The sequence below is a fragment of the Atractosteus spatula genome, chromosome 7 (assembly GCF_055471065.1).
Source record: "Atractosteus spatula isolate fAtrSpa1 chromosome 7, fAtrSpa1.hap1, whole genome shotgun sequence".
Lineage (NCBI taxonomy): Eukaryota > Metazoa > Chordata > Actinopteri > Semionotiformes > Lepisosteidae > Atractosteus > Atractosteus spatula.
The window spans coordinates 37,531,938-37,558,958 of record NC_142712.1 but is presented as its reverse complement, the minus strand read 5'-3'; the positions used below and the strand labels follow the sequence as shown (position 1 = coordinate 37,558,958).

At 39.0% G+C, this 27,021-nt stretch overlaps 1 protein-coding gene across 3 annotated transcripts in view; it reads left to right on the top strand.

Moving 5' to 3' along the window:
• Positions 1 to 26,926, top strand: part of LOC148830901 (tyrosine-protein phosphatase non-receptor type 22-like) — a 35,105-nt gene extending 8,179 nt beyond the window's left edge. Inside the window, exons 4-27 of one of the 3 annotated variants that reach the window (XM_088921286.1) lie at positions 62 to 157; positions 1,008 to 1,046; positions 1,188 to 1,259; positions 2,363 to 2,422; positions 2,899 to 3,041; positions 5,392 to 5,458; positions 6,394 to 6,471; positions 7,521 to 7,607; positions 13,033 to 13,121; positions 13,828 to 14,564; positions 15,200 to 15,292; positions 15,702 to 15,791; positions 17,602 to 17,676; positions 18,154 to 18,284; positions 18,733 to 18,760; positions 19,055 to 19,129; positions 19,542 to 19,613; positions 20,925 to 21,037; positions 21,862 to 21,889; positions 22,559 to 22,630; positions 22,759 to 22,865; positions 24,125 to 24,149; positions 24,256 to 24,330; positions 24,616 to 26,926. In XM_088921286.1, the coding sequence (XP_088777412.1) occupies positions 62 to 157; positions 1,008 to 1,046; positions 1,188 to 1,259; positions 2,363 to 2,422; positions 2,899 to 3,041; positions 5,392 to 5,458; positions 6,394 to 6,471; positions 7,521 to 7,607; positions 13,033 to 13,121; positions 13,828 to 14,564; positions 15,200 to 15,292; positions 15,702 to 15,791; positions 17,602 to 17,676; positions 18,154 to 18,284; positions 18,733 to 18,760; positions 19,055 to 19,129; positions 19,542 to 19,613; positions 20,925 to 21,037; positions 21,862 to 21,889; positions 22,559 to 22,630; positions 22,759 to 22,865; positions 24,125 to 24,149; positions 24,256 to 24,330; positions 24,616 to 24,677 (2,514 nt within the window). In that variant the 3' untranslated portion in view covers positions 24,678 to 26,926. Of the gene's footprint in view, positions 1 to 61; positions 158 to 1,007; positions 1,047 to 1,187; positions 1,260 to 2,362; positions 2,423 to 2,898; positions 3,042 to 5,391; positions 5,459 to 6,393; positions 6,472 to 7,520; positions 7,608 to 13,032; positions 13,122 to 13,827; positions 14,565 to 15,199; positions 15,293 to 15,695; positions 15,792 to 17,601; positions 17,677 to 18,153; positions 18,285 to 18,732; positions 18,761 to 19,054; positions 19,130 to 19,541; positions 19,614 to 20,924; positions 21,038 to 21,861; positions 21,890 to 22,558; positions 22,631 to 22,758; positions 22,866 to 24,124; positions 24,150 to 24,255; positions 24,331 to 24,615 lie in introns of all 3 variants that reach the window. The other 2 variants (XM_088921284.1, XM_088921287.1) reach the window with 2 other exon arrangements.
• Positions 26,927 to 27,021: the final 95 nt, after the last annotated feature.

Below are 27,021 nucleotides of genomic sequence, written 5' to 3'. Positions count from 1 at the left end.
GGCCAGAAACTTTCAAGTGTCCAGCTATGCAAGCTCTGACTGTGGTTTGATGGGTCCCCAGGGAGTGTCTGGCCAGAAGGTCTACATCGCCACTCAGGGCCCACTACCTCACACCGTGCTGGATTTCTGGAGGATGGTGTGGCAGTACAACGTGCAGGTAGGGTCTACCTGCTCTGGTATAGCATAGCACTTCTGGAGTGTTGTTTACCCTTCATAAGAATGTAGAATGAACAAGGGCTACAAACGAGAACGGGTCATTTGCTTCCTCGTTGATAACTGACCTGCTATTTCTTGAAAGAAGCCAGGGTAATGTATTCAATAACATGTCTGTGTAGCCTGTAGCAGATTTATACAACCCTTTGTGTAAAGAAGTGCCTCCCATTCTTGGTTTTAAAAGCTTTTCCACACAATTTCAATTTGTATCCTCTGGTTTGTGTTTTAATTCTGATTCTATTGGGTTGAGTCCATTGAGTTACAGTAATTTTGTCAGGGCCTTTGACTATTTTGCTTACTAGAATTTACTACAGTATACCGTGGTACAAACACAACAAAGTGCAGAAAAAGGCCACAGTGACATTGTATTAAGCTAATTTCAGTATGTGAGTTGTGGGAAACCACTATTGGACAAAGGTAAAAGCTCAATGCATTCCTGTTAAACCACAGAAAAAGTGCAAAGATTCTGTGCAAAATATTGTGGTAAATGTTCACAAGGGAAGCCAGGCTGTTACAGAACATGACTGGTGAAACAGTAGCAGGACTACGGTACATGCAGAGCCAATGCAGAGGTCTTGTAAAAAGGGGGTGTGGTTATCAACTCAAGGTTGTACAGTACATGCTAATATGTTCAGTATGTATTAGGTGGTGTGTCTGTGATTTTTGCTTCATAGAATTTACAGCACCAAGAAGAAGCACTAGTCTTGAGAGGAAATAGCCACAATTATACAGTAACTGTTCTGTTTTAATCTGTTAATCCTGGACTGAAGTTTTTTTTAAAAAAACAATTTCAGATCATTGTCATGGCCTGCAGAGAGTTTGAAATGGGAAGGGTAAGTTTTCCTTTCAAATAATCATGTCACATTTTTACAAATCTCATCTACAGTATATTTAACCCATTTTAATAGTTCACCTCCACTACATCCCTGGGCCTAGGTGTTCTGCTGACTCACCGACTCTTGTCTTTTCTGCAGAAAAAGTGCGAGCGTTACTGGTCCGAGCCTGCCGAGGCAGCATTTGAGTGTGGGCCCTTCACAATTGATTGCGTGAGTCCCCATCTCTCTCTGACCAGCTTAGTGAGGTCCTCATCCCTGCAGCCAGAGAAATAACTATCACCCTTTCTCTCAAATATCCTGGAAAGTGCTGTAACAGTAGTAGTCATTTAAAACTGTCAAAGTATGGTACCAATCTAACCCCACAATGGCTAAGATATTAAATGTTCAGTAAGTTCTCTAGCAAACGTTATACTGTTCAAAGGGCGACAAGTAAGGTATAATGTAAATAGCATACTGCTGCTCAGACCATTGTGCAAATGTGATGGGTTGATTGTCTATAACTGAAGAAACAGAAATAAGTTTTATATGAATCATAGTTTTTCTATGAAAATAATGTGGAGGCTCTGAGAACTCTGAATGTGCTGACCAAGGTACAGTAATGTGAAAGCTGGATGTGTGACAAGAATGTTCTAGAGTAACTCTCAGCTCTCTCTGGAGCTGCCTATATTGGCTTAAAGGACACTTTTAGTTCTGTTTTTTTTCCTGCCTGCATATTTTGGCTCACCTTGGCTAAGAAGCACATCTGAGGAAACTGCAGTTTCAGTTTTACTCCTCTAAAACTTTGGTTCTCTTGCCAAGAAGTCTGTAAAATGGTAAAATACCTTTGTGATGACAGAACATCAGTACAAAGTGTACCCTTATAAATTTTGCTTTATGAAAATCAAAATAGTTTTGCACTGTTACCATCATTTTAGTTGTGGTTTCCTGTAGTTTTAAGATGCCTTCACTCTGCATTGCTGCACTGGACTATGCATAAACCATGGTGCACTGCAGTAAACATACCTTGAAACTATCAGGTGCTTCAGTGCAGAAAACTGAAAAGGCATGTTAGAGTCATAGTAAGTCATGACAAAAAGTTAAGGCAAACCACTGTAAAAGTGTTTGCCAAATTCACAATGGTAACAAAAAGGTAACAAAAGAGAAAATTGTTACTACAATTGGTAACAAAGGGGATCCAGACACAATATCAGTTTATTGCTGCCAACAATTGAACTGGAAGATTATTTCATCAATGACATCAGATAATGCTCAGCACATGAACAGAACACATCATTATCTCTCTCCCTCATATTTTATCTTTCCATCTGTTTTAGGTATCGGAAGACAACAAGGGGGACTACATAACAAGAGTTTTAAATGTTACCTTCTTCAATGTGAGTATGAAGTGCAGTAATCCAAAGGGAAATTTGGCCAGGAAGCCAGGGTTACACCCCTACTCTTTGCGAGAAACAGCCTGGGATTTTTAATGACCACAGAGAGGCAGGACCTTGGTTTTACGTCTCATTCGAAGGACCTTTTTACAGTATAGTGTCCCCGTCTCTAAACTGTGGCATTAGGACCCAAACATATCACAGGGTAACCACCCCCCTGCTGGCACCACTAACACCTCTTCCAGCAGCAACCTTAGTTTTTCCCAGGAGCTTCAGTGGGTTGGCAGTTGTGAGTTGCATGGTGATACAGTATGGCTGCTGGCTATTAAGGGACATATTTAGGGAAGCTCAAGGTGGGAGGTAGCCAGGACACCACTATAACATCCTCATGCTGCTTGAAGAGCAACCATGGTCTTTGAGCTTGACCAAATATACTTTCACATACTGTATGTGACTGAGTGTCCCTCCCCAATCCACAGGAATGTCACACAATCCAACAGCTTCACTACATTAACTGGCCAGACCACGGAGTTCCCACCTCCATTCCACCCATTCTGGAGATGTTGTGGGAAATGCGTTCCTATCAGGATCACGATGATGTCCCCATCTGTGTGCACTGCAGGTAAGTCTGCATTAAAGCAAACACAAACTAGGACAGTGGGCATTTCCTTCAGCATTACAAGCAGGAAAGACAGGTACTTACACTAACTTGCCATCCTTAACCGTAATATTTCTTCCTGAGTATCAGTAGGATATATTAAATTAGTAGATTAGAAGATCAATTTCAAACATGTTGGAGTTTTTTTACACTTTCTACCCATTGCATGAAAATAATTTTTACATTGCATTAGCATTAGGTTAGAGGAAGACCCTACTAAATGTTCGTACCATAAGCACAATTCTATGGTTGCTGGTATAAAGGCCTTTCAGAAAAACTGAGAAATGCTTGTCCTCCCCACCCTATGCATTATGGGGCATCCTGTTTTGTGTCTTTACTCTTCAAGCCACCTCCCTGAAAACAGTCACAGGAAGTGGCTTGATGACCACCAGTTTTAATGAAAGCAATAACACTTTCTGAAATCTGTTTTCAATGTAGCTTCTCTACATGCATTGCACTGCTTCTGATTTTTTTTAATTCTAAAGAAATGTAAATCTTTAGAAGATTAACATATACCACTAAAATAATGCACAATCACGTTTCTTTTGAAGCTGGTCGCGTTCTTGTTCTTTCATTATAGCGATACTGTATATAAAACCGAACTAACTTTAAGACTTGGGTTCATTCTCTCTACTTTCAGCCTTTCGAATTAACTTTATGCATTTCCTGACAGTACAGTACCTCTTTGCACATTTCATTTAGTATTCAAGATCAAACAAAAAGATTATAAATCAGTTTTTTTTTGTTCCAGGACACACTACATACAGTATACTGTATTAGGAAAGTTTTCATAGCTTTCTATGCTGTGCAAACCTTAGCGTTTACAAAGTCCCTGGATCAGCAAAAGTAAATACAAAAATCTACAGCATGCCTACACATCTGGGTATCTCCTGTTAGGATTAAATGCTAGTTTAAATTTAATGTTCATTTAAACTAGCATTTAATCCTAACAGGAGATACCCAGATGTGTAGGCATGATAGATGTAATCTGAGATTATAGTCTAATTTTGATGGGTTTTCAATTATTAGAAAAAGTACTGTATGTCAAAATAGTCTTCTAAATGAGCATCCTAGGGATATTTATAACTAAATTAATAAGTTCAGAAGGGTCAGAAAGTTTCGGGTTCATTTATCATTATGGTTGTGCTTTAAATTCCAAAAAGAATGTTCTTTTCTGACTTTCGATTCAAGTTCAGAATGTACTGCATTTCATATTAAGAGTACTACAACGTAAATGGCATTTTCCATCTGAAAACAAAAGTGAAAACAAATGTCACATTACAAGCAAAATATCAGCTTTCCTACATTTCAGTGTCCTAAAACACAAGTGTGCCATCAACAAAAGTTTAAATTTGGTGGGAAAGGTAACATAACCCTAACTCAGGGTTAAGATCAGCATTTCTTGACTCCCATACTTGAAACAAACAGTGGTCATATCTCATCTGTCTTTTTCCATTAATATACAGTATTCTTTCAAATCAAGATCAAAGATCAGGATTATTCTCTGGAAGCTCTTTTAAATATTCATGATAGATGGTTGTTAAAAAGCAGCAAGATGTTTTTTAGTCCAGGTTTAGTTCCAAGTTGTGAAAAGATTCTCACCTCATTTTCCACAGCTGGGCATATAGGGTTTCAGGGAAAACCCTGAAATATAATTTGAGACTCAGTGTTTGCCAGTGACAGCCAGCAACTAGCAACAGGAAGAGGACATTTCTATTGTTTCTTTGCTGTTCCCACTGGCTTTACAGCGTACCTACATATTGTTTTTTGGGTATTGCTTTTTTTCTTCTGCATTTTTAGTTTTAGCTGGAAGCTTAATTACAATAGAAAATGAAAGATCTCAGATCTTAACTTCCTAATAACCCATCTACAATACATTCATACTGAAGTGTTTCAAAACCAGCTTGCACTGGTCTGTTTCTGGCATGTTGTTGGTGTTTCTGGACAGTGCTCATTGCTTTGTGTGTGATGATTTAATGCAAGCACACATATTGGGTTCTATAACGATCTAACAGTACACACTTATTTTGTTGTTAGACTAGGCGCTGTGTATTATAATGATAAATAGCATTATGTGGTTAAAGGCGCATTCACACTTCTACTGCTTAACATGAGCAGGACAAACAAGTAAAAATGCTCCCTCCGCTTCATAGGCCTCTCACTGTCACTGCAAAGCAGGGTGGACATTTAATGGTGAAATGCAACCTTTTGTGCAGTTTGCCATGGTTCTTAGCAGCACATGTACTGTATAATTTGTGTCGTGCAGGGACAGTTTGTCTTGTGTTGTGCTAAAGGTGCTGTTATATGTTTGTAGTGCAGGATGTGGAAGGACAGGGGCCCTGTGTGTCATTGACTACACCTGGAACCTGCTGAAGAAAGGGGTAAGGAAACCTGGGGCAATGGCAAGAGAGACAAGGCTGATGCCTGCCTTACTATCTTATGACTCCTGATTTTGCAAATATGGGTTAGCCCATTGATAAATGTCATTGCCTAATTAATTGATTAATTATTTCAAACCAAGAGATCCCCACTGCAGAGACATTTGATCCATTATAGCTCTTACAGTTTGCTGCCTTTTTTGCATTCTTATGTTATATGCTAGTACAGACAGATGTGTGAAGTTAAACAGTGTTACAGTACATTTCTCGCTTTTCTGTCTCATCGGCACAATACAGCACAAGATTCTGCAAAACAGAAAACCCTGAAATGGATCAAATGATTATACAATTAAAGTTTCATAAGTTAGTTTCACTGAACTAAATCACTAAAATTGTTTTTTTTTTTACATTTTTAACATATAATCCTTTAAAAAAGAAAACTAGCTGCTATTTGATAAAGATAATTAGAAAATGTACTTGTTCCTCTTTTAAAAGGTAACAAGGTTAATAAGTTTATGTGTTGGCAACCAGGAACTACTGTACATGCCTATTCAAAATCTCCTAACCTCATTGCAAGATCTTCACACTGATTTCTCAAAACTCCACCCTTGACTTTTGTCTTTAAATTTGAAAGGAACTGCCCTCTGTGGCATTACGTTTCTTTAAATGTTCTTAAACAACAGGACAGAATACAAAGCACAAGTAAAGTGACCTATTTTGGACAGAAATTAAAATCAAGCCTCAGCACACAGGCAGTTTTGCTCATTCTAAAAGCCCCCTCACATTTATTGTCTTGTCATTCTCTTGCATCACAGTGGAAGCAGAAAGGGTTTGTATTCAGGGTCGGATCTCGGGAAAGTGCTCAGCTATGAGCTAGGAGCAGATGTCCAGGCCTCTGTACTGTATGCTTCACTCATCTGTGGGCCTGTGTATTTTAGTTACTACAAGAGGACTTCAGCATCTTCGACCTGGTTCAGGATATGCGGACCCAGAGGCCGTCCCTGGTACAGACCAAGGTGAAGACCTTGTGCAGACTATAATTTGAAGATAGATCCTCTTGTAAATTCTAATAACCTTATATATTTTTTAAATTTATATCTTTATAAGTTTGTTTTCATGTCCCAAAACAGTTTTTTAACTTTAGCAAAGTGGAAAACACTATGAGTCAGCCCTGGTTTCTGAATTTTGCCTTCTGCCACTTGAATTGGCTATAATGTAGGCTAATTTGTACCATATATTTTCATATATGGTACAATATATTTCATATACATTATGATTAATGATTAATAATTAATACATTGTGACACAGTAGCTTGTTTAGTCCAAACAATAAAAAAGCCTCCCATTCAATTCGTAATAAAATTACGACTGAATGATACCTGAATTATGTATGTTCCTGCTCATATAGTATCTGTTACCAAAGAATTTAAATAATGCCCATGGCTTTTTTGGTCACAAATCAGTTTAGGTCTGTTATACAGTAACTGTGCATAAATAGTTTATTAACAATGGTATAAAGGGCTATAAAATATTACTTACCCCTACCTTAGTTAATGGTTAAGAGTTTGGTTCAGACTATGTTCAGGACTATGGTTTTGTTATTAATGTCCATTTAATCTACAGTTAGAGGCTGGTTTTGGAACATTGATGGATCACTTTTCATTTGAATTAGGCTTTATGTAGCCTACTGCACCATAAGATGTAAAAACAGTAATTACCCTGTATAAGGCTGTTCCAAAAGGCATAACACAAATGCATCGATGTTCATAGCAACTTGCAAAGTATAAGCTAGTTTGTTTCAGTTTAAGATTAGGGTTGCAGTTATTATGAAAATGTACGTCTTATGCCTCCAAAAAACAACATCAAAAAGTGTTAGGAGTGTTGTAATAACTAACTGTTAAAATGGTTAAGTGCCAAGAAAGTACTGTATTACGTAGGCTACACAGATTGTAATTCAGAGGAAGTATTGCATATTTGAAGTGCTATTGTTATCTTAAAATAGTTTTTAACATTAGTCTGGAGTGGTGGCTCTAACAACAGTATATTATTTGATTTACCTCCATAGGAACAGTATGAACTTGTCTACAAGGTAATAAAGTACCTGTTTGAGGGAGAGCTAAAGAGAATGGACAACAGCTCAAGAAAAGTTGAGGTAAGGCCATTTTCTTCAGCAACAGTTAATGAGCATATTTACAGTAGATAAGTAAATAAACGTAGTTTTCTAGTTAGTAACGGGAATAGCTAAGTAGTTCAGGCAGAACTGGAGCTTCCAATAGCTGCATTAACTCCTACAAGACAACAGCAAACCAGACTAAGTTGATAAACTACTATACTATGTCTGGTGTCTTCTATTAACCTCCAATTCCAGAGCACCACTCACAGTAAAGCCCTTTTCAATCAGCTCAGCTAATTTCTCTTGCTACTACATGGGAATTTAAGGGTTTATCAAGTACTGCTTGTGGGAAAACCAATGTCCACTGAGGAGTTCACCCAAAATATGAGTTCTTGGATTCTCAAAATGTATATTTTTGGTAGCCACAACAGGTGCAAGACAAGTATCAAAGTTTATTTTTGCCATTTCAAATCTTGTTCCCTTTTTAAGAAAGTTTAAAGAAATGTCTTTGTTGCAGTGGAATAATGAAAGTTTGATGCTCTATTATTTTTTGATGCCACACCCTCCACAACGGGACTGATGAGGTCTGTTAAGTTTTGGACACTTGCCCCAGAGCTTTCACTTGTTTTGATATACAATGTAATAAACTAGCGCATGATGCAACTTTAAAACGTTAAACATAACCATGAAACTTTAAACAAATTAATAATGAGCACCTTTTCTGCCTCTACATAAAACTACCAGCCAGCTTTACTCACTAGTTTGACCCTTTTGAAAGCATTTACAATACCGGTCTGAAAAATGGGAAGTAAAAAAAGAAAACGGCATAAAGTAACAAAATCTATTAAGATTTATTTTTTGCATAGCAGAGATGTAAGGCAGAAGCTGCCTTGTACAAATGGCAGAGGAACATGAGCCCTGCATGTGTTAGAGCTGTGGACAGGACTTCCTGTGGCTGCGTGCTGGTTTTTATTTTGACCTGGCCTGAGGATTCAGCTCAGATACTAGACTGGCCTGATACCACAAACCAAACAAGGTCTTGTTAAGCTGTATATAAATTTAGATACCTAAAGCCATGCAACTTTAGGATCAGTTTAACCTTTAATATATATAAATGCTCTTGAAGCAGAACGTTGTCCACACTCTCTTTAGTTTAATTTTACACAGGTACCTTAAGTGTATTTCGATAAAAATACTTAAATTTAAAGATGTTTTTTTTTTTGCTAACACTGTTTTTTTAAAGCTGGTTCTGCACTTGCCACTGAAAACAGTCAAACAATATAACCACAAAATAAAATGATTTGCGGATCCGTATTGCTGCCATGAAGGGAAAAACAAATCCTGAGTTTCTGTATGTCGTAATAACGACAAAATTCTAGCAATGATCAGTTGAGTGTATGAACAAACTGGTACATTGTGCAATGACAACACCTAGAAGTTACAAATAGCTCAGCTGGAAATGAGGGTTTAGTGTTTGTGATAATGTGTAACGCTGCAGAATGTGCATGGGCGTATTTTTGGCTAGTGTTAACACAATTTACACAATTAACACAATTTTAACTAAGAGGACACTCAAACGTTTCCTTAAACAAGAACAAGTGTGTCATGGAATCGATTCCACTGCTTAAAACTGAAAGTCATCTAATGGTAATATAGATATTGTCTGACAAGTGTGCTACAGTATATTGTGAAGACAAAGTACGCGAGAATGTTACGAGATACTGTAATTTCCTCTCTACTGTGAGGTAACAGGATTTTTTTCCTTGACAGTCGCACTACACTTCTGTATAATATAAATAAAACATTATAATAATAATAATTAGTTAATAGCAGTTTGCATACTGTACTTTAGCATGGAACTTCTGAAACAAAATACTTAAAAATAACTTGAGTGCATGACATTCTCGCTGTTCAGAATGAGACGCTTCCGCCTACTGCTTTTCTGTAACAGTGTAAATGTGGCTAACCATCTAATTAAATTTTACTTTGATCTCAGCCAAAAATATAAAGATATTTTGCACATCCGTTGAGGATGTCCAAATCTCACAGCCTCAGTTGACGTGCAGTGAGTGAAAGATTTTTCAAATTTATTTAAACAAATAAGATCTTCTAATCTTCTGATCCTGGTAACCAAAACTGGTACTGTACACAAGAAATTCCAAATGATGCTACTATTGTCTCATGCTCACAAGATACCATACTGCTCCTCTCTTTGCACAACATGAGTTCCGTGATTCACTGTACAGTATTCTGTCATTTTATGTCACTCTTAGTTGCATGGATTATTTTCCACACAAAGCAATAATTCACCAGAGGTTTACTTCAGTGATTCCTTCGATCCTGAAGGAACACTGTGTCTTGAAGCATTGATTGGGATTCATAATCAGAACAAATGTGTACCATTTTCTAAAGGTTTAGAGCTGTCCATACCTAATTATATAACATTACTAATTGGATCTTGGGAGAAAGAGTAAATGCTCACTGTAGAAGAGTTTAATATGTCGTCATTCCCACCTTCGTCTGTTTATCATAAAGTGGTCACTTATTAATCAGCTGTTTCTTCCAAAATAAGGATAATTGGAGGTGACACAGATGACAGTTTTGTATGTCGAAGTTATTGGAAATAATATGCTTAAAGTTGGGTATTTTATAAACTAAGGACTGAATACAGAAACAAATTGATCACATGAAAAGATGAGAACTGAGGAGAGAACTGGGAATCACTGATTTACTGTACATTGCCTGATTAGTGGAGCTTTCAATGACTAAAGGGAAAACCCCAATATTATTTATTCACAATCAGTGGCAACATGAAAAGACTATGGTGTCTCACAACACCAGATCATCTAAAGCTAGTCATCCAAACAGACAGATGATTTCTTTTTGGCCTGTGTGCTAGTTGTAACCAGGGAACAAACAGAAACCTTGGAGATACTGTGTGTGGGAGATATATCCACATGTTTCGAAACCCTGTGCATTGACATTTTCTGTCTTCCTGTGTGCCAATAATGAATGCATTAATTTGTGTAACAGTAGTCAAACACCTGCTGTGCAACTTCGCAATGGGAACAATAGTAAAGCACTTCAAGGACACAGAAACAAAAATAAGAAAACCTTATTATTCTATTTATTTTTATTTCTAATTTATTTTTAGAATGGATAATTTATATACCAGCTCTAAATTGGTCTTTCTCCTCCCCAGATTTAATCAAATTATATCAAATCTATTTTAATAAACTCATGTTAGGGAGAATATCATTACAACCATTTTATATGACTCAAAGATCTGAAAATTTGAATCTGAATTCAAAATCTTCTGCAATTAAGTTACATGATTTCAAGTGTGACAGGTCAATCTTACAGAACTCAGATTTAGGATAAAGACAGTGCAGTGACCTGTCACTGTGCAATCACTGATGTGGTGTCTATTGATCCAGTCAATGCTGTAGTCCAGGCCTGCCTAGTGAGTTGTATTATACCAACTCTCTCCCCTTCTCCTGGAGACAGATTCACCACGTTCTCATATAAACCCTTTGTTGAGAGAATGAGGCGTATGCGTATGTGTGTGTTTGTTGGGTGAGGGGCAGGGAATTTAATTCCCAAGTTCCCGTAAATCAGAAAGAGACTGAACAGGTATTTCAAGAACACGTGCCCTTATTTGGCTTGTTCGGAAATTCGCCCGCTCGGGATGTTTTGAAGAACTTAGAGATGGAGCTCATACAGGTCTTCAGCTTCGTCATGTCAATATTTGGTTTCCTTTGTCAGTGCCTTTTCCTTCATTGTATGTATCCTCACACTCTGTTCATCTCAAGTGTGCACTGCAGACATCTGCCACTCACAGATACTCTCACTGTATCAGAAAAGTTTCTTTTTTATTGTTTTTTAGTGAGCACCTTAGCACCTTAATGTGTATGATTGTTTTGTTCCAAGACTGCATGCATTAAAGGCAGAGCACACCACCGTTTCTTGAAAAGTGTTTGATACAAAGGATTGGAATTAATACCAAAGTTACTATTACTATTTGTACTGTAAGTTACCAAAAATATTATGAAGGAAAATAATTGCTGAAATGTATCAACAATGAGACACAAAACTATGCAAAAAGGAAGGTATGTGTGGACAGGTGGCTTCATTGGCTATACAGTTTGTGGTCGAAACCTACTTTTCAGAGACAGTAAATGAGCTAGACTTCACAAACATTGCATGCCAGTGACACACATATGTTTCAAACATAACCTTAACAATGCCACACAGTGACACACATAAAAAGCAAGATTTGGATTTTGGCTTGTAATTAATAACCACTACTACTAATATAAAACATAAGATTGTAAGACTCATTTGGATGTTAACTGTGTAGAGGTTAATTAGACTTAACTTGTCTTTCCTTAATGAAGGCAGGCAGTCTTCCTGTTCTGACTCTGTGGCAGTGAAAGATTTTTAAAATGACTAAGAAATGTCTGACTGCTGCATCTTTTGTGACGTGTGTATTCTCTGCTGGTTTTTAAATTTATACGTTTTCTAAATATGCCTATTTGTTTAACACACCACGTTATCCTGTATATGCCAGCACAGAAGGTTATTGCAGTTACGTAGTCTATAGTCTAGATAACAGGAAAGTCATTGGTGAAGGCTGAAGATTTAATGTTTTGAGGAAACAGACTTCCCCTTTAACCCTCCCGACAGTCTTTGTAATAAACCTATTACAAAACTACCCCAAACAGTTTTGTGAGACTTAACAGCCTGTTTACAGCTTTACAGCTTTACAGCTTATTGAAACAAGTATCTCACCCAAAAGACTCTTAAAGGATTCCAGATCAGCTTCAAGCTTATGACTGGGTAGCTCATTCCAGCTTCCCTTGATCCATTATATAAAGCATTAGGCTTTATCATTCATTATATAAAGTGCTTCCAGTCTATAATACACTCCCATTTATTCTCCAGTTAGGTTCTTGGATCTTTGTTCCACTGCTGATCCTAATGTAGTTCTCAGAGTAGACTTTGTTACCACATTATCGTGACTTTAAATACTTCTATCAAGTCCCCTTGTAGTGTCCTCTTTCTGAGACAAAAGTGATTCAGCTCCTCATTGTATTATTTTTAAACTTGTTACATTATTATTAGTGACACACGAAATATGTTCTAGCTCACAAAACTAGTAAATGTAAATGACAATTAAAAAGGAATCCAGAGCAACAGTCAGATTACTTTTTTCCTGTGCTCATGGAGCTTGTGGATGTGTTTGTGCTTTCTCAGTTTTGTGCTTGATGGTGGGTTGCAATTGCATCATCCCATTTGTCAAAACCTCTTACTTTGTCAGGCAGGGCTGTGTATGTGCATATGGAAATTATTTTATTTTCACATTTTGCCCGGCTGTGTTTGACCTCAGGTAAGTGTACTTCAATTTACCCATTGAACCCATCCTAGTCCCAGGCTTCTCACAGCCTCTATCTGTGCCCTGCAGGTTCCAGATGCTCCCTCCCCCATTGAGGTGGACAGTGACAGTGAGTTCTCAGACATTAGTGACATCTCAGAGCCTGAAGAGAAACCCAGGTGAGGGCCAGAAGTGGCTCTGTTAGAACTTATCTAGTGGACTAAAACAGAACATTAACTCTCCTGTCAGCTGCAAAAACAACAGCAGCACAACCACCTTGTAGCCTGATCAGAGAAGCTAAAAAAGACTGGGCCTGGTCACTACTGGGATGGGAGACCTCCAAGAAAAACTAGGCAGTGATCCCTCAACCAAACAAAATTACAATGACACAGTATGGTGAGAGGGGACAATTAATCAGACAACTTTTTTTGAAACATTAAATCAAGATCCCGAATATTTGGACATTAAGGATTTCTGCAGCACTGTTTGTAAGAGCAGGAGGTAACTCCAGTGTCCTCGTAAAGTTCCACTCTAGGCATTTCTGGCATGATGCTGCCAGAGCTATAATCTGCAAATGACTGGTTGATCGACTGTGTGACCAGACCTATTCCAGAACTAAGTAACTTAAAACCGTATCTCTCTTTAATTTGTCATAGTGCTATAAAATTTGGAAATTAAAATGAATAACAGTTTGAATCCCCAAATGTACAAAATGCCAAAAGTAAATGTAATATTGTAATTTAAATAGCAGAGAAACAATGTTGTTATTGCCAAAAAATTAAAGAACACAATGAAGCCCTTCAACAGCTGTTCTTGTAAATGAAAAAGAAAAGGGTTGGTCCCAGCTGGACTTTGATTCCACTGATTTGTATTCATGTTCTTCAGGCAAACAGGACAGGAGAGTCCGATGGAACAACATGATCTCATGGTTCCGGAAACTTCTTCCTCACTCCAGCCCTACCTGCAGCTTACAGGAGACGGACATAGCCTCTCTGTGACAGGATGGTCTGAGCCCCCCCATCCAGACAGGCACCCTCTGGTCAATGAGGTGACACAAGTGAGGCACAGACAACAACAATTTCCACAGAGAAGCCTGGAGGACAGAGTGACCAAACACCGCAGCCTGGACTTCAACAGTATGTGGACACCTGAGTCCAGCCCCAGGGGCCTGAGGAAACCACTATTATGCCTCAGCAAATCAAACCAACCCTCTTGGGTAGAGGAGCCAAAGGCAGAGCCCTCAGAGAGACAGAGGGTGATGAACTGTGGCCACCAACAGGAGGACATGAGCAGATCTCTGGGTAGCTGGCAAGAAAGTATGATGAAGTCAGACTGGGAACTTCTGGAGACATACACGAACCTAGACCCAGAGACAGACCTCCCCCTAAGGGCTGTCTCCGAGGACTTCCGTTACTCTGTGGAAGATCCTTACTTCACTTCTAATTCTCCCAGGGAATCTCTTGGCACACTGGAGAGTTGTGAGTCTCTGGAGAAGCTCTGTGAGGCCAATGGAAGGATCAGTGTGGAGATGTCAACGGTTGTCAGCCAGTGGACCAGCAACCCCTGCTACAACACACCCAGGCTCATGCTCAACGACTGTGAGCTCAGCACCACAGGAAATGGTGAGCACACAGCATTTAATACTGTTTTAGACATTAACTTTCTAATTATCTCGACAGGATTGATAGGGTGGCTTTCAGTGTCTTAATAGCATGTTCTATTGTATAATTTTGTGCCCAGAATTATCAGAGTACAATTGAGGAGCAAATCTTAGCACGTAATTCCTAGTCAGTGCCTGCTGTCAATCTGTTTCCCAGTTTCATTCTTTAACATTCATTAAATGTTTCAAAGTACCAAAGTATGCATCTTTAACATAAGAAACCACAGTACAAAGTTCATCATTTCCTCTTAAGAAGGAAACTTAAGAGGGACACAAATGGAAATTAAGTGTAAAATCACTAGATAGATACACTTCTTTTATGGAAAGAGTTATGGGATTCCAAATCAAATTCTGTAACCCTATTGTTGAAGTTGGTGATATGGAATCTCTTAATAAATGTGGCTCCTGGTCTTCAAGCTACTAGGTGCCAATCAAGATAGGCCAAATGGTCTCTTCTCGCTTGTTACTTTTCTTATCGTTTCAATATGCCAACAACTAGAGACAGAAGCAGCTCTTGGACGTTGACTCTTGGCTGTATTTGAAGCCTCTTCCTATGTGGTATCTGTCTCCCAGCATTTTCGCTGTCACCTTTCTCAGATGACGAGTCGCCCCCACCTCTGCCAGCAAGAACCCCAGAATCCTTCATCCTGGCCAGTGCTCCCAGCGATCCTTGTGCACCCAGTGAGCCAGGTGAGTCCACCCTGCTCCATGAGCACTGAACAAGCAGCTCTGTGTTGCACCCAGGCTAGCTATGCACAGCATTTGGCAGCACTGAACAGAACTGATACCTATATCAACAAATTGTTCCTCATATCCTGCGATTTACAACAGTGTGGAACCTCAGAGGCCCTACTGTATATACAGTCTTGGCATTCAGCACTTAATTTTACTGGTACTTCTGCCCCCTTGGTATAAATATAAGTTTTGTGTATAACTATCTGCTTCAGGTCCTAAATGACGCCCAAGGCCTTGTCTTGTCTCTGCGTCATTGCTACTCATGTATTGGCATCAGCATAATCAGCCTTTGTGTATACTGAATCATTTTTGCACCAATATGTTTGTGTATTGCAATTTTATATGTTATTTTATGAAGATGCAGAACATCCCAGAACTGAACTGATCTACAGAACTGATGACATCTTTGAAGCAAGCAGCTTGCTAGGTCCTGACAATGACTCCAGTGAAACCAGTGAGTCAAGATCGTCAGATTCAGTCAAATGGTTTTGTCCTATAGAAATCCTAATAGAAGTCTAGAATAATTTTTATTTTATATCATGCATTCTATAACCATGTCACAAAGTGCTGCATAACTGAAATAAAAATCAGACATCAGACATTAGACAAGGTTAACATGAAGAGTAAGTATTAGAACTTAAATACATTTTTCCACTTGATTTGGTGCATTTCAATATGGCCCAACTGCCAAAGAAAAGTTGGAAGGTATTCCAAATAGACAAAATGACTGGGAAGTGCTTGGTACTTGTGAATGATTCCTTTTCAAGGCATTTTCCAAAGTAACAGGTAAAGGTTTATTCTATGCTGAAAGGAAAAGAAAAGTGACACAACATTTGGACTATTTAGCCTTATTCAAGTGTGAAGAAGAAGGCTCCACAGTCGAAACTTTGCGTCTCTTTTCTTTTCCTTTCAGCATGGATAAACCTTTGCCGTTCCTGTTGCAGCCTACACTTGCTGACGTAGCTACCTTCTCAAATTTTCCAAAGTAGAAACTTGTAAACATACAGTAGCTGTGACAAATTTCAAATTTCTTATTTTCCATTGCTGAATCACTTTTTGTCTTGAACAGAAGACAGAACAACGGCTTGATCCAAGCATTTAAAATTCCAAAAATATACTGACAATATCCACCCATAGGACTTCATCAAGACTGGGAAACATGAGCCAAAAGGGAACCTAAGAGGAAGTACACTTAAAATTGGAAACAGAAAAGTCTTTACACAAAGAGCTATGAGGATCAGACTACCCACCTATGTTGTAGACATTGCCCAGGGTTCCTTCGATGAAGACCTGAATAAGATCCTTGTATATAATAGCTTCTAATAACACAAAGAGCAAGTTGGATTAAGTGGTCTCCCATTTGTAAGATTATTTTTTATTTTAAGATGGAGTCTGGTTTGAAAAGCAGGAAATCTACACTTGTTAAATATGTGTATCATATGAGATCTTTATCTAATGTTTTGATAAGATCCATCTTTACAGAAACCATCACAACAAATGTTGATTGCAACATGTCTACTGGATAGCTCTAGTTCTGCTCTTTGCAGGAATTATAGGGTTTGTCGTGAAAAGCATGCCAATCACAAGCGGGTGGCATTTTAGAAATGTAGAAAGTGATCACGTCTGGACATGTGATGAGAACCAGGAGTATGACGGTCTGAACAGGTCAGGGTAAGGAATGCAATGTACTTTAAGGAATTTTTAGTAGATGTACAACCTCTGGCAAAGATATTAGGAAACCGTATCAAATATGGTGTGCACTCTGTGTGTTGCCCCACAGCAAGAACAGTCCGGTATAGTATGTACTGCAGCCCCATCTCATCTCATTTGATTAGTTCCAGTTAGTTGATAAGCTCAATCTTTAGCTCAGCTTGTGATGAGGGCAATGGTGTGTAGGACTGAATATGACTCCATCAAGTGCTGTGCAACTCTTCATCTCTTAGACTATAACCATCAACATATTTCTGTTTTAGTATGCTCTTGCCACTTCCTCTTGAAGGCGATTCATACGATTACATATGCATAATTCCATGCAACAGCTAGTTCAGTCCCTGACATGGTCCCATCTAGACTATTGAAACTTCTTTTTGACAGGCTAAAACTGCTAAAGGTAGGTCTAATACAAGTAATCCTGAATTCTGCAGTTCTGAATCGATTGATTCACTGATGTGTTCATCTGAGCCACAGATTTACAATGCGCATTGAGGACTGGTGATAGAGTGGACTCACAGTATGAACTGAGGGTTTGCTGGTTTGTGTTACAGAAGGATCTCCCCCCTCGCCTGTGCCCCCCTTGCCTGAGAGAACTCCTGAGTCCTTCATCTTGGCCAGTGAAGAGGGTGAGTACAGAGCAGCAGCACTGGGATCAGGGCACACTATAAAAAACTCGTGGAAGATAAATGCTGACTTGGCCATCTATGCTTGTTTGTGAGTATCAATTTATGCAATAAACTCCTTCTGGAAAAGTGTAAGTGATTTGATTGGTCTTCTTCCACACAGGCTACTAAAAATGTTATGACAGAAGTCACTATTGGCCACAAGCAGGTATCTCACCTGAGAAAATCAAGTATCACTTACACCAAAGCAGGAATCTAAAGTGTAAAGCAATCAAAACAAGATAGGGAACAGAAAATTCAAAATGGTTTTGCTTCTGTACTTTAAGACTGATAAATGATAGGCTTTTCAGAATCTTGCTTAGTGTGGAACCTTGTTTTCACTTCAGGTTTCGTGTCATACTGTGCTCTAAGAATCAGCTGTATGGCTGTTTCCATAGCAGACACTGGCAGACAGACTCCAAACATCTGTCTTTTCTGCAGATTTTGCAAAGCCAGAGTCCCAGACCCAGCCTCCCACACATAATCCAAAAGTGGGCACGTCTCTGGAATGGTGTGGGAACTCCGAACAAAAGGGCATCTCAGAATCCAGCAAATCATGGAGACGGAGCAAAGTAAATCTTTATCATAAGTATCTCATGACCTACCCCTGTTGTGGATTAAAAAATACAAAAATCGGAAATATACATGTTGACTTAAGTGGCCTCTGCTGAGAAGGATATTTTAATTGGTGTTTTAAGCTCATAAGACTCAGTCAGATCTGTACAGTTCTATGGAAAAATATCACCTAAAACAGAAAGAAATGAACAAGCACAGCAATATTTCATCTTATTTAAGGTACTGTGATTTTCTGTGTGATAAGGGCAATAGGTACCAGTGAATGTCCTCGAATCGCAGTCAGTATGGCGGAGATGATTATTCTTCTACTCAGACTGGAGGTGATAGTGCTGCCCACAGAGTCCTTGCTCTATAATGCTAATAGAAATACCACTATAGGCAATATACCACTGCAGGCTTATCACTCAAGGCTAAATAATTAAGTTTACCTATTATTTTTTCCAGAGCTTAAAAGCAAGATTTTCATTATTTGGTAAGTTAATTAAAAATCTTTCTTCTTTTTTAAACTTTAAAGAAACAGCTTTCAGTACCATGTATAGGTATGGGTTTTTCTTTCATTAATATATGTAGAAAATACACAATTTTAATATGTACTTTTACATATAGAAATATGTAATCATTTTGAAGCTCATGTTGAAGCTTGAACTGACTTATGTGGTTTCTCCTAAAATCTAAAACACACTTGGATCTCAATCTGTGCGGTCTTAAGAATTAGCCTCTGGGGACGGTCCAGTCTCTGACCACTGTCTTCTCTGTGCTGTTCCAGTGGCTCCCTCTGCCTCCCCACCTCCACTTGTCCCTGTGCTGCCTGCTCCCCCTGCTCCTGCCCCAGCAGTGGCAGGTAAGCATAGCGTGTTAATAGGAGAGGTCCAGTAAGTACACCTGTCCTGCAGCCACCGGCAGTGTGAATGAATGGGTCTCATCAGAGACACCACAGGCAAACTGCCCATCTGATACTTCTACTACAGAGCAGACGTTTTCCCCAAAAAAGGAAATCAGCTATTTTGTCCTATTTAAATATACTTTTAATGACATAAGTGATATTTTTTTCTCCAAATTAAACTCTTTTATGCATCTCCTACAGTATCTCTGTAATATTAATGTTAGAAAAACAAAGCACTGGCAGATGCCAGAATGTCTCGGGAAGTGCTGAGTATACAGGGTGGCAGTGCAGGAGCTTTGAAGGATATTCTGGAGACGAACTGCTGTTTCCGTTCCCCCGTCTTTTCTGATAAACCTGCTTTTTTGTCCAGAATCCCCATCCTCTGTTGGTCCTCCTCTCCCAGACAGAACTCCCGAGTCCTTTGTTCTCGCTCTGGAACAGGGTGAGTGACTTTCACTATGGCACTTTGAACTTCGGCTGTTTATCATATTTTTCCTATGAATGTTTTACTGCTGTTTCCTATGGCTTGTATGTATCATGCTGTATAACAAGGCTTCATGCTCAGTCAAGCTCCTGTCTTAGATGAGATAAGATCACTTTATTGGCCATATACTGTACAATTTCTTGTATTAGGAATTTGTATTTTTTCGCATACCCCCAACTTGCTCTCCATGAGACACACAGACAGGGAGAGAGAAGCTTGGGGTCAGAGCGCAGGGTGAGCCATTTATACGGTGCCCCTGGAGCAGTTGGGGTTAAGGGCCTTGCTCAGGGGCCCAACGGAGTAGGATTCCTCTGCCGGCCGCGGGATACGAACCAGCAACTTTCCAGCCACAGGAAATCTTGATGTCACTATTATTTACGCTGTGGTTTTACAAAGGTATTGATCTCACTTAATGTCTTTGTATTCTTTCGCTTAATGTCTTAATGTTAATGCTTAATGACATTGGCTTTATGTCTTTGTATTCTTTGTATTGGAGCATACATACAAATATGCATTTCATTGCACATGTGCATATGACAAACTGAACTGAATTCTACAGAGTTTGCACCTCATACAGAGCACTCAATTCTTTTCCTTCACACAGCATCAGGTTCAGCTTCCAATATCTGTCCATCCGATTAACCTACCAATATCCATGAGCAATCTGGGCTGTGGGAGGAAACTGGAGCACTGGGGGAAACCCACATGATCACTTTGATAACATACAAACTCCAAACAGGTTTTCAATATCACATCAAAAATTACACTGAACGGTTCCACACAGGGGTTAAAAACTGCATGGTCCAAAAAACCGAGAGCAATTCAGCAAAATCTAATGCAAATTATAATATAATTCTTACAAAACATTATGAAAGCCAGCCTGTCCCTTTTGAGCTCTTGCAATTGGAGGTTCCTAAACCCAGACTGAAAATGATGATTGGTCACCTTGATCCACATTGACTTACATAATGAGTTACATATACTGTAATAACTGCTCTTTCAGTGCTGGCTACAACGGTAGAGTGAGCCAGTGTAAGAACCAGGAACCTACATTAAGACACTGGACCTTCTATCCTCTTAATTTTCCCTTTCAATACCAAAGACTATTATTAAAAACAATGAGCAGATAGTTTGAGTCCTTTACAGACTTTGCCTCGTTCATTGCTGTTAAGCTACATACTGCACATCTCTCTCATACAAGCCTCACTGCTTCTCCCGACATTTATAGCACCATTATCAGCAGGTGAGATGCTGTTCCCTGTGTTACAGATTCCTCTCTGCTACAGCCTGCCGTACAAGTTCAGAAAATCGGAACCTCCTCGGAGTGGTGTGGAAACTCTCAGCCAAAGAAACTTCTAGAGACGATGAAGATTCGTAGCAAGGTGAGCACGATTCCTTGTCATCATCATCATCATTACCGCACTGCTCTGCCATGGCAGATCACTCTTCTAAGCCACACTAAGATCTTTTGTCGGTGTCCTAATCCATTAGAAATGGCAATTGGTGACATTTTTACAACTTGCTTAAAGAACTGTTTATTTGCCAGTCCTCTAATGATTAGTTTAATTTTACTCTTGGTTTTATTGTGTCTACTCACAGTGTTTTTCTGTTTGTTTTGTTTTTTCTTCTGTTCAGTATTTTATGTGTGTGTTGTTGTACAAAGCTTTGTGTTAATTAAAAATGTATTATTAGAATTAGCAACATCCTCATCTACTTCAGGTGCTTCTTACTTCACATTGTTGAACAGAAGCTGGAAAGCCCTTTCATGTAATTAAATCATTATGGGAAAAAATCTAAATTTAGAGATGATAAAACTTCATTAACAAAATTGACCTGCCTGCCCTAAGGCAAGGTCAGTTCTCAGTGTTGAGCATATGCTTTGTTTTACTGTCCTGACTCTGGAAGACAGCCACAGTCAACTTTTCTATCTCTATTTATTTTGGCCTTGTAAAAATAAGAAAAAATAAGGATATAACAAGAAGAACTGGACTAAATGGCTTTGTGAACCTAGGGCATAATATTGTGTCCAATATATTTACTATTATGTTAAATATCTATATAAATGGTGCCTAAGAACAGATGTCATTTAAAAAAAAATATTTGTTGATATTTTGCAGCACATGTCCCAGCATCAAAGAAAAATAATATCCATTGTTTTTTTCTCTGTCAAAATACACTCATGTCTTTCAAACTGCCTCTCTTTCAGAGCGTTAAAGTTAAAAGTTCAAAACTTGGTAAGTAATTTACTTTTTGCTTGTTTAGGTCTTGTATGTTTCTGGCTTCAGATGCCTTAACACAATGTTTGATTTAAAAGATCAATAACTTGATATTCCAGCAGAGGACAGTCAAGACCCTTCCTGGCTAAGAAACTGTGAGCTGTTTTAATTACTAGAAAAGGGTGAAGCCCCAGTACACCTACACTTCAGGGTTGGTCTTACGAGGACCAGCATGCCTGCAGATTTATATTCCACTTAAAACAGCTAGATACAGGCTTTCCTGTAACCATTTTACAGCTTCTCCTAGCTGTACAGGTGCTGCTATTTTAAAGACAGTAGAAAGCTTACAGTCACAGCAACCAAAAGGACCAAGATTGGAAAACCTGACCTAACATGCCTGTGTTTCAATTAAATGTATTATGCCTACTACTTATAAGTTAGTAAGCTCTGTCTGAGGTATTCCTAGGCTTTAAAAGAGAAGCAGTGGGCTTCTAAATTTTCTCAAAATATTAAGTATAAATTGTATAAATATTAAGTATAAATAATGGCACTGGAATTGTAGCACCACATATTTTTAAACCACTTGTGTATTTTGTCAATGTCTAAATATGACATCAGGCTAGAGTTCTATGAAAACATTACTCCACAATGCAGTGTTTTATCCATGCTGTGCATGTCTTCTTGCAGAACCTCTGTCTGTGGTGTGTCCGGCTGTGCACAATAGCACCGCGCAGGCTGTCCCCACGCCTGCAGGAAATGGTGAGTGAGAAACTCATTCTTTACAATTCGGTTAGGTACCAATACACAGAAGAGTCTCTCACCAAAATCCTGCATTCCCAAACCCTTCAAGTTGGACATCTGGTTTTGTTCTGGTTCTGTACCCGTAGAAATGCCTTCTGCAGACGGCAGGCCCCTGGCAGTACCTGGCATGTCATCAGAGGAGCCCCAAAACAAGAGCACCTCCAAATCTCTGTCCAGTATCTCTCGGTCTAAGGTAAGGCACGCAGAGAGACCTTAACAGTTTGAGTCTCTAAATAAAATGTTAAAGTTTAAATTTGGTAAATACTGGGATAGAAATGGAGAGAGGTAAGAACTCTCCCTTGGGATCAAACAGCAGCTTTCCAGCCCTCTAGCTTGATATTGTATGATTGCTGAAGCCAGGTTAATGCTGGGATGGAAGACCTATTCTGGAAAACCAGCCATCCATCCATTTCATCCATTTTCTAGACCACTTAATTCAATTCAGGGTTGTGGGGCAGCTGGGCCAAATGGTGCATATGGTGTTGGTAGACCAACAGGTGGTTCTCTTCCCTCTAGAATCTCCATGTTCATGCCTTGAATGGGGGCACTGAGCTATAGGAGGTGCAGCCCTTTGACTGAGATAATAAACTGTGGTTCTGACTACTTTGCCATGAAGAAGTCCATGGTAGTCTTCCTAAGAGCTTGGCCTTGCACAGTCTGGTCAACCTAAAGTTTCTCCCTCTATTCAATAGGTGAAGCATTGTCTCACTTCTCCATCTGACCTACTGTTTAGTAGGGCTACTAGTGCAGATTGACTGCAGTTCAATGCAGCTGGTGGAGGCTGAAGTAGGTCTCCACTTACCACATAAAACACTTTGGGATAAAGTGCACTGTATAAATACAAGCAGTTAAAATTATCAATTTAAACATATAAAAAAGCTAATATGTAATTATTATTAATTAATCTAAAATTACATAGCTAAAGGCCTTACTCATATCATGTTCACCAATGATATGAATACATGAAGATAGTTTATACACGCAAGACAAAAGAGAACAATGTGTGACACCTTGATCTCTAAATTTGCTGTTCAATCTCAGCTGTTGTTCATTCTAGACTAGTGCTCTCCATTACGTAGCAGCTGGTTCAGTATGATTACTTGTGTATGTTTTCAGTTTTAGTGTCTTCTGACTCATAACCCAGGAGCAACATCAAAAGATGTCTGTACCTATGCCTCATTCATCTTTGTCTGCAATACATATAAGTCAAAATGTATAGCCATATTTACAAGAGTCATGTGTAGCATGGACCCCGGGACTGTGCTGGCTCAGAATAAAATATCTCCATGTCTTAGCTACTGAAAAAAAATATTTTATTAATTTCATACTTGTCTTTTTCACTGAGACGTTTTGCATAAGTGTGAAAGATTAACAGGACCTGTTTTTTTATACTGCTTACAATGTAATTTTTAAAGGCATGAGCCATCGGCTCTCTTCTGCTTTTCTTTGCAGAGCCTGAGGTTTCTGAAGAGAAAAAGTGAGTCTCCTTTCTCATTTCTACATACTGTTGATGGATTAGACGTGAAAGGATGTCCTAATCTGTCAAACATACTTTGTTTTTAAAAATGATGTCTCTCTTGTAGCAAAGAACACCACCACTCCAGGATCGAACACCTCGGAACCTCCTTCGCACAACGGGAGCTCTGGGTTTAAATTCGGTACGAATTTGTGACACAAGTTGTAAGCAATGACTGCAGCCAAACACTTCAAATCTCCCCCTTCCACAGCATGCCTCTTATAGGACATACTGTAAATGCCACTGACTAGCTCATCTTCATGTTCCACAGTTTTTTTAATGTGTTTCTGTATTGCTTCCTTGCATCATTGCATTAGCAAGCTTTGACGTCTAAACATTTCAAATTTCTCCACAAGAGGGCTCCCTTTTTCCCAGGCAGCATGCACAGCATGTAGTGCTCACCCCAGAATCCCCCTTCTCGTTTCAGGATTTGGGAATCGCTTTTCCAAACCCAAAGGGCCACGGAAATCCCCAGAGACATGGGTGTGAAAAGAAGGACTCGGTTATTGAGGAAAATGCACAGCTGCTCCAGAAGATCGAAAAAGACTCTACCAGGAGAGGGTGAAAACCAAGCACTGACCTCCTGTCTGGGATATCTTCAATTTTCATTGCTGTTATGGTTTTAAATACACTTTCCACACATCCTGACCTTTTAAAAAAAATCAGGATACTGGAAAAAGATCCTGACTTTGCAATTTCAGAAAATGACTAGAAATCGTTCAGGCACGACGATCACACTCACCTGCTAAAATCATGTGTGGTGAATACAATACTGTTCTTGCTGCAGCTGTCTAAGCAGCCCATGTTATTGGCATTGGTGGGTTCCCCATGAATGTAAGGGTTTCCTTTCCTGCAGTTCTAGATAGAGATAATACCGTTAGGTCTTGTAAAGACAGCAATAACTATACAAGCAGTCTCGCAGTGCTAGCCTGGTGTAATTTATCACAGTAGTCTGACTTTACACAAGATACTTTTTTCCATGGATTTAGGACTCAAAGCGGGGAAACACCCGTCTCCAGGATAATCTGAATCTGCACATCCTACATTCCTCCAAGTGATGAACCAGTGATCCTGAACAAGTACACAGGAAAACAAGTCTCAAAATATAGAAATAAAAGTTCAGATGAATGAATGGCAGCACGGTGGTGCAGTCGTTAGCACTGCTGCTTTGCCTTGCAATGGACTGGTACCCTGCCCCTTGCTTGCTGGGAGTCCCAGGCTCCCCTACAACCCTGAAGTGGAAGTGGCATTTAGAAAATGGCTGGATGAGTGGCTCTATTTCAAAACTGTACAGAAAACCTGAATGTAGTTTTTGCTTTAATGTTTATATATTGTTAAATTGGGTGCAGTTACTAACTTTTATCATATACAAAATAAGTAATGCAATGGGAAGAAAGCATTTTAGAGTCCATAAGAGCTATTATTTATAAATTATGTACATCATCATTAACTTGAATGTATTGTTGCCTTAATTTTTAACTGTACTATATACAGAAATACTATGAGGTAAAATAATAGTGCTGAACTGCAAGCCAACTTAGTACTACTGTTTTCCCCTCCAAACATCCGTCTCTAAATCAATAGACTTGTAATAAGCTGCCGCCAAACTGCAGAGCTATCTTTGTTTACAGGCAGAGATGACAAGAAATCCAAGGCAAAAAAACCCAGCAGGACCTACTGTACATCTCCATTTTGCATCCTGAAAGATTTTGACAGTCCATGTCCCTTTGTCACCATTTTTTTACATCTATGCTTAAGCCAAAAAAAGATGAGGGCTTATTCCTGTACATGTTCTACATACCGCACAAAACCAGACATGTAAATATGGATATTTATCTTCTTAAACAATGCAGTGATTCTTTCTGACTGCAAGGATATGCAGTGCGCTGTAAAACCACAGCACTCCCCCTTCATACAATTTTATACATTCCCTCAACACCCAACACGGTATTGATTTACTGTGCAATAATGCATTTTATCCGGCTCTTTACTGCTACAGAATTGAAACTAGACTTGAAACTCACAGTGCACAACTGTTGTGGAAAGCCAGTGTGTCTTTGAGCTTTTGTACCACCCCAGCTCTTAATGAGAAAAGTGAACCGTTCATTAACTTAATTGGGCCAATTATTCAAGATATTTAGCTATGGCTGATTTAAAGAGATCTTCAAAAGCTGAAGCTGTGCTTCTGGAGTCTAGTTATAGACTAGACAAAGAGGTTGCCAACTCTGCTCCAGAATCCACAGAGCCTGTGGAGGAAGAATAAACTGATCCAGTTTAACTTAAAGGGATAAATTTGACAGCTCCCAGGTGAAGAACTGCTTATAACACAAGGCAGGGGTACCCAATCCTGGTTCTGGGGACTGACTCACCTTTATTGCAGCTTCATTGTTTATTCATTTTAGCTGAGCGCTTTACTTGAATGAATCCTTTTGTACCAACAAGTAGTTTTTTTTTTCTGCTCAGTTACTTAAGAAATGCTGTAATGAAAATGCATCCTCCAATTTGTCTAGGAACAAAAAACAAAGAGCTCTAATTAAACCTATTAGGTCTATTAAGAGTTCAAATATTTAACAGAGAGCTCAGGTGTAACAGGAAGCAGCAGACATGAGTCCCTAAAAACAGGATTGGGAACCTCTATGTTGAGGAGACAGAAAACATTACTGTCTAGTACAAGCCTCCTTCATCCAGTCTACTGTAATAAATAATGGCAACTTTAATAAAATAAAATATATCACAAATGTTCTTCCTTCCATTTTCTGTTTATCACAATGCCTGCATTATATTTGAATGCATTCTGATCCCAATGTCTTTTTATGATGCCCTTAAAAAGTCA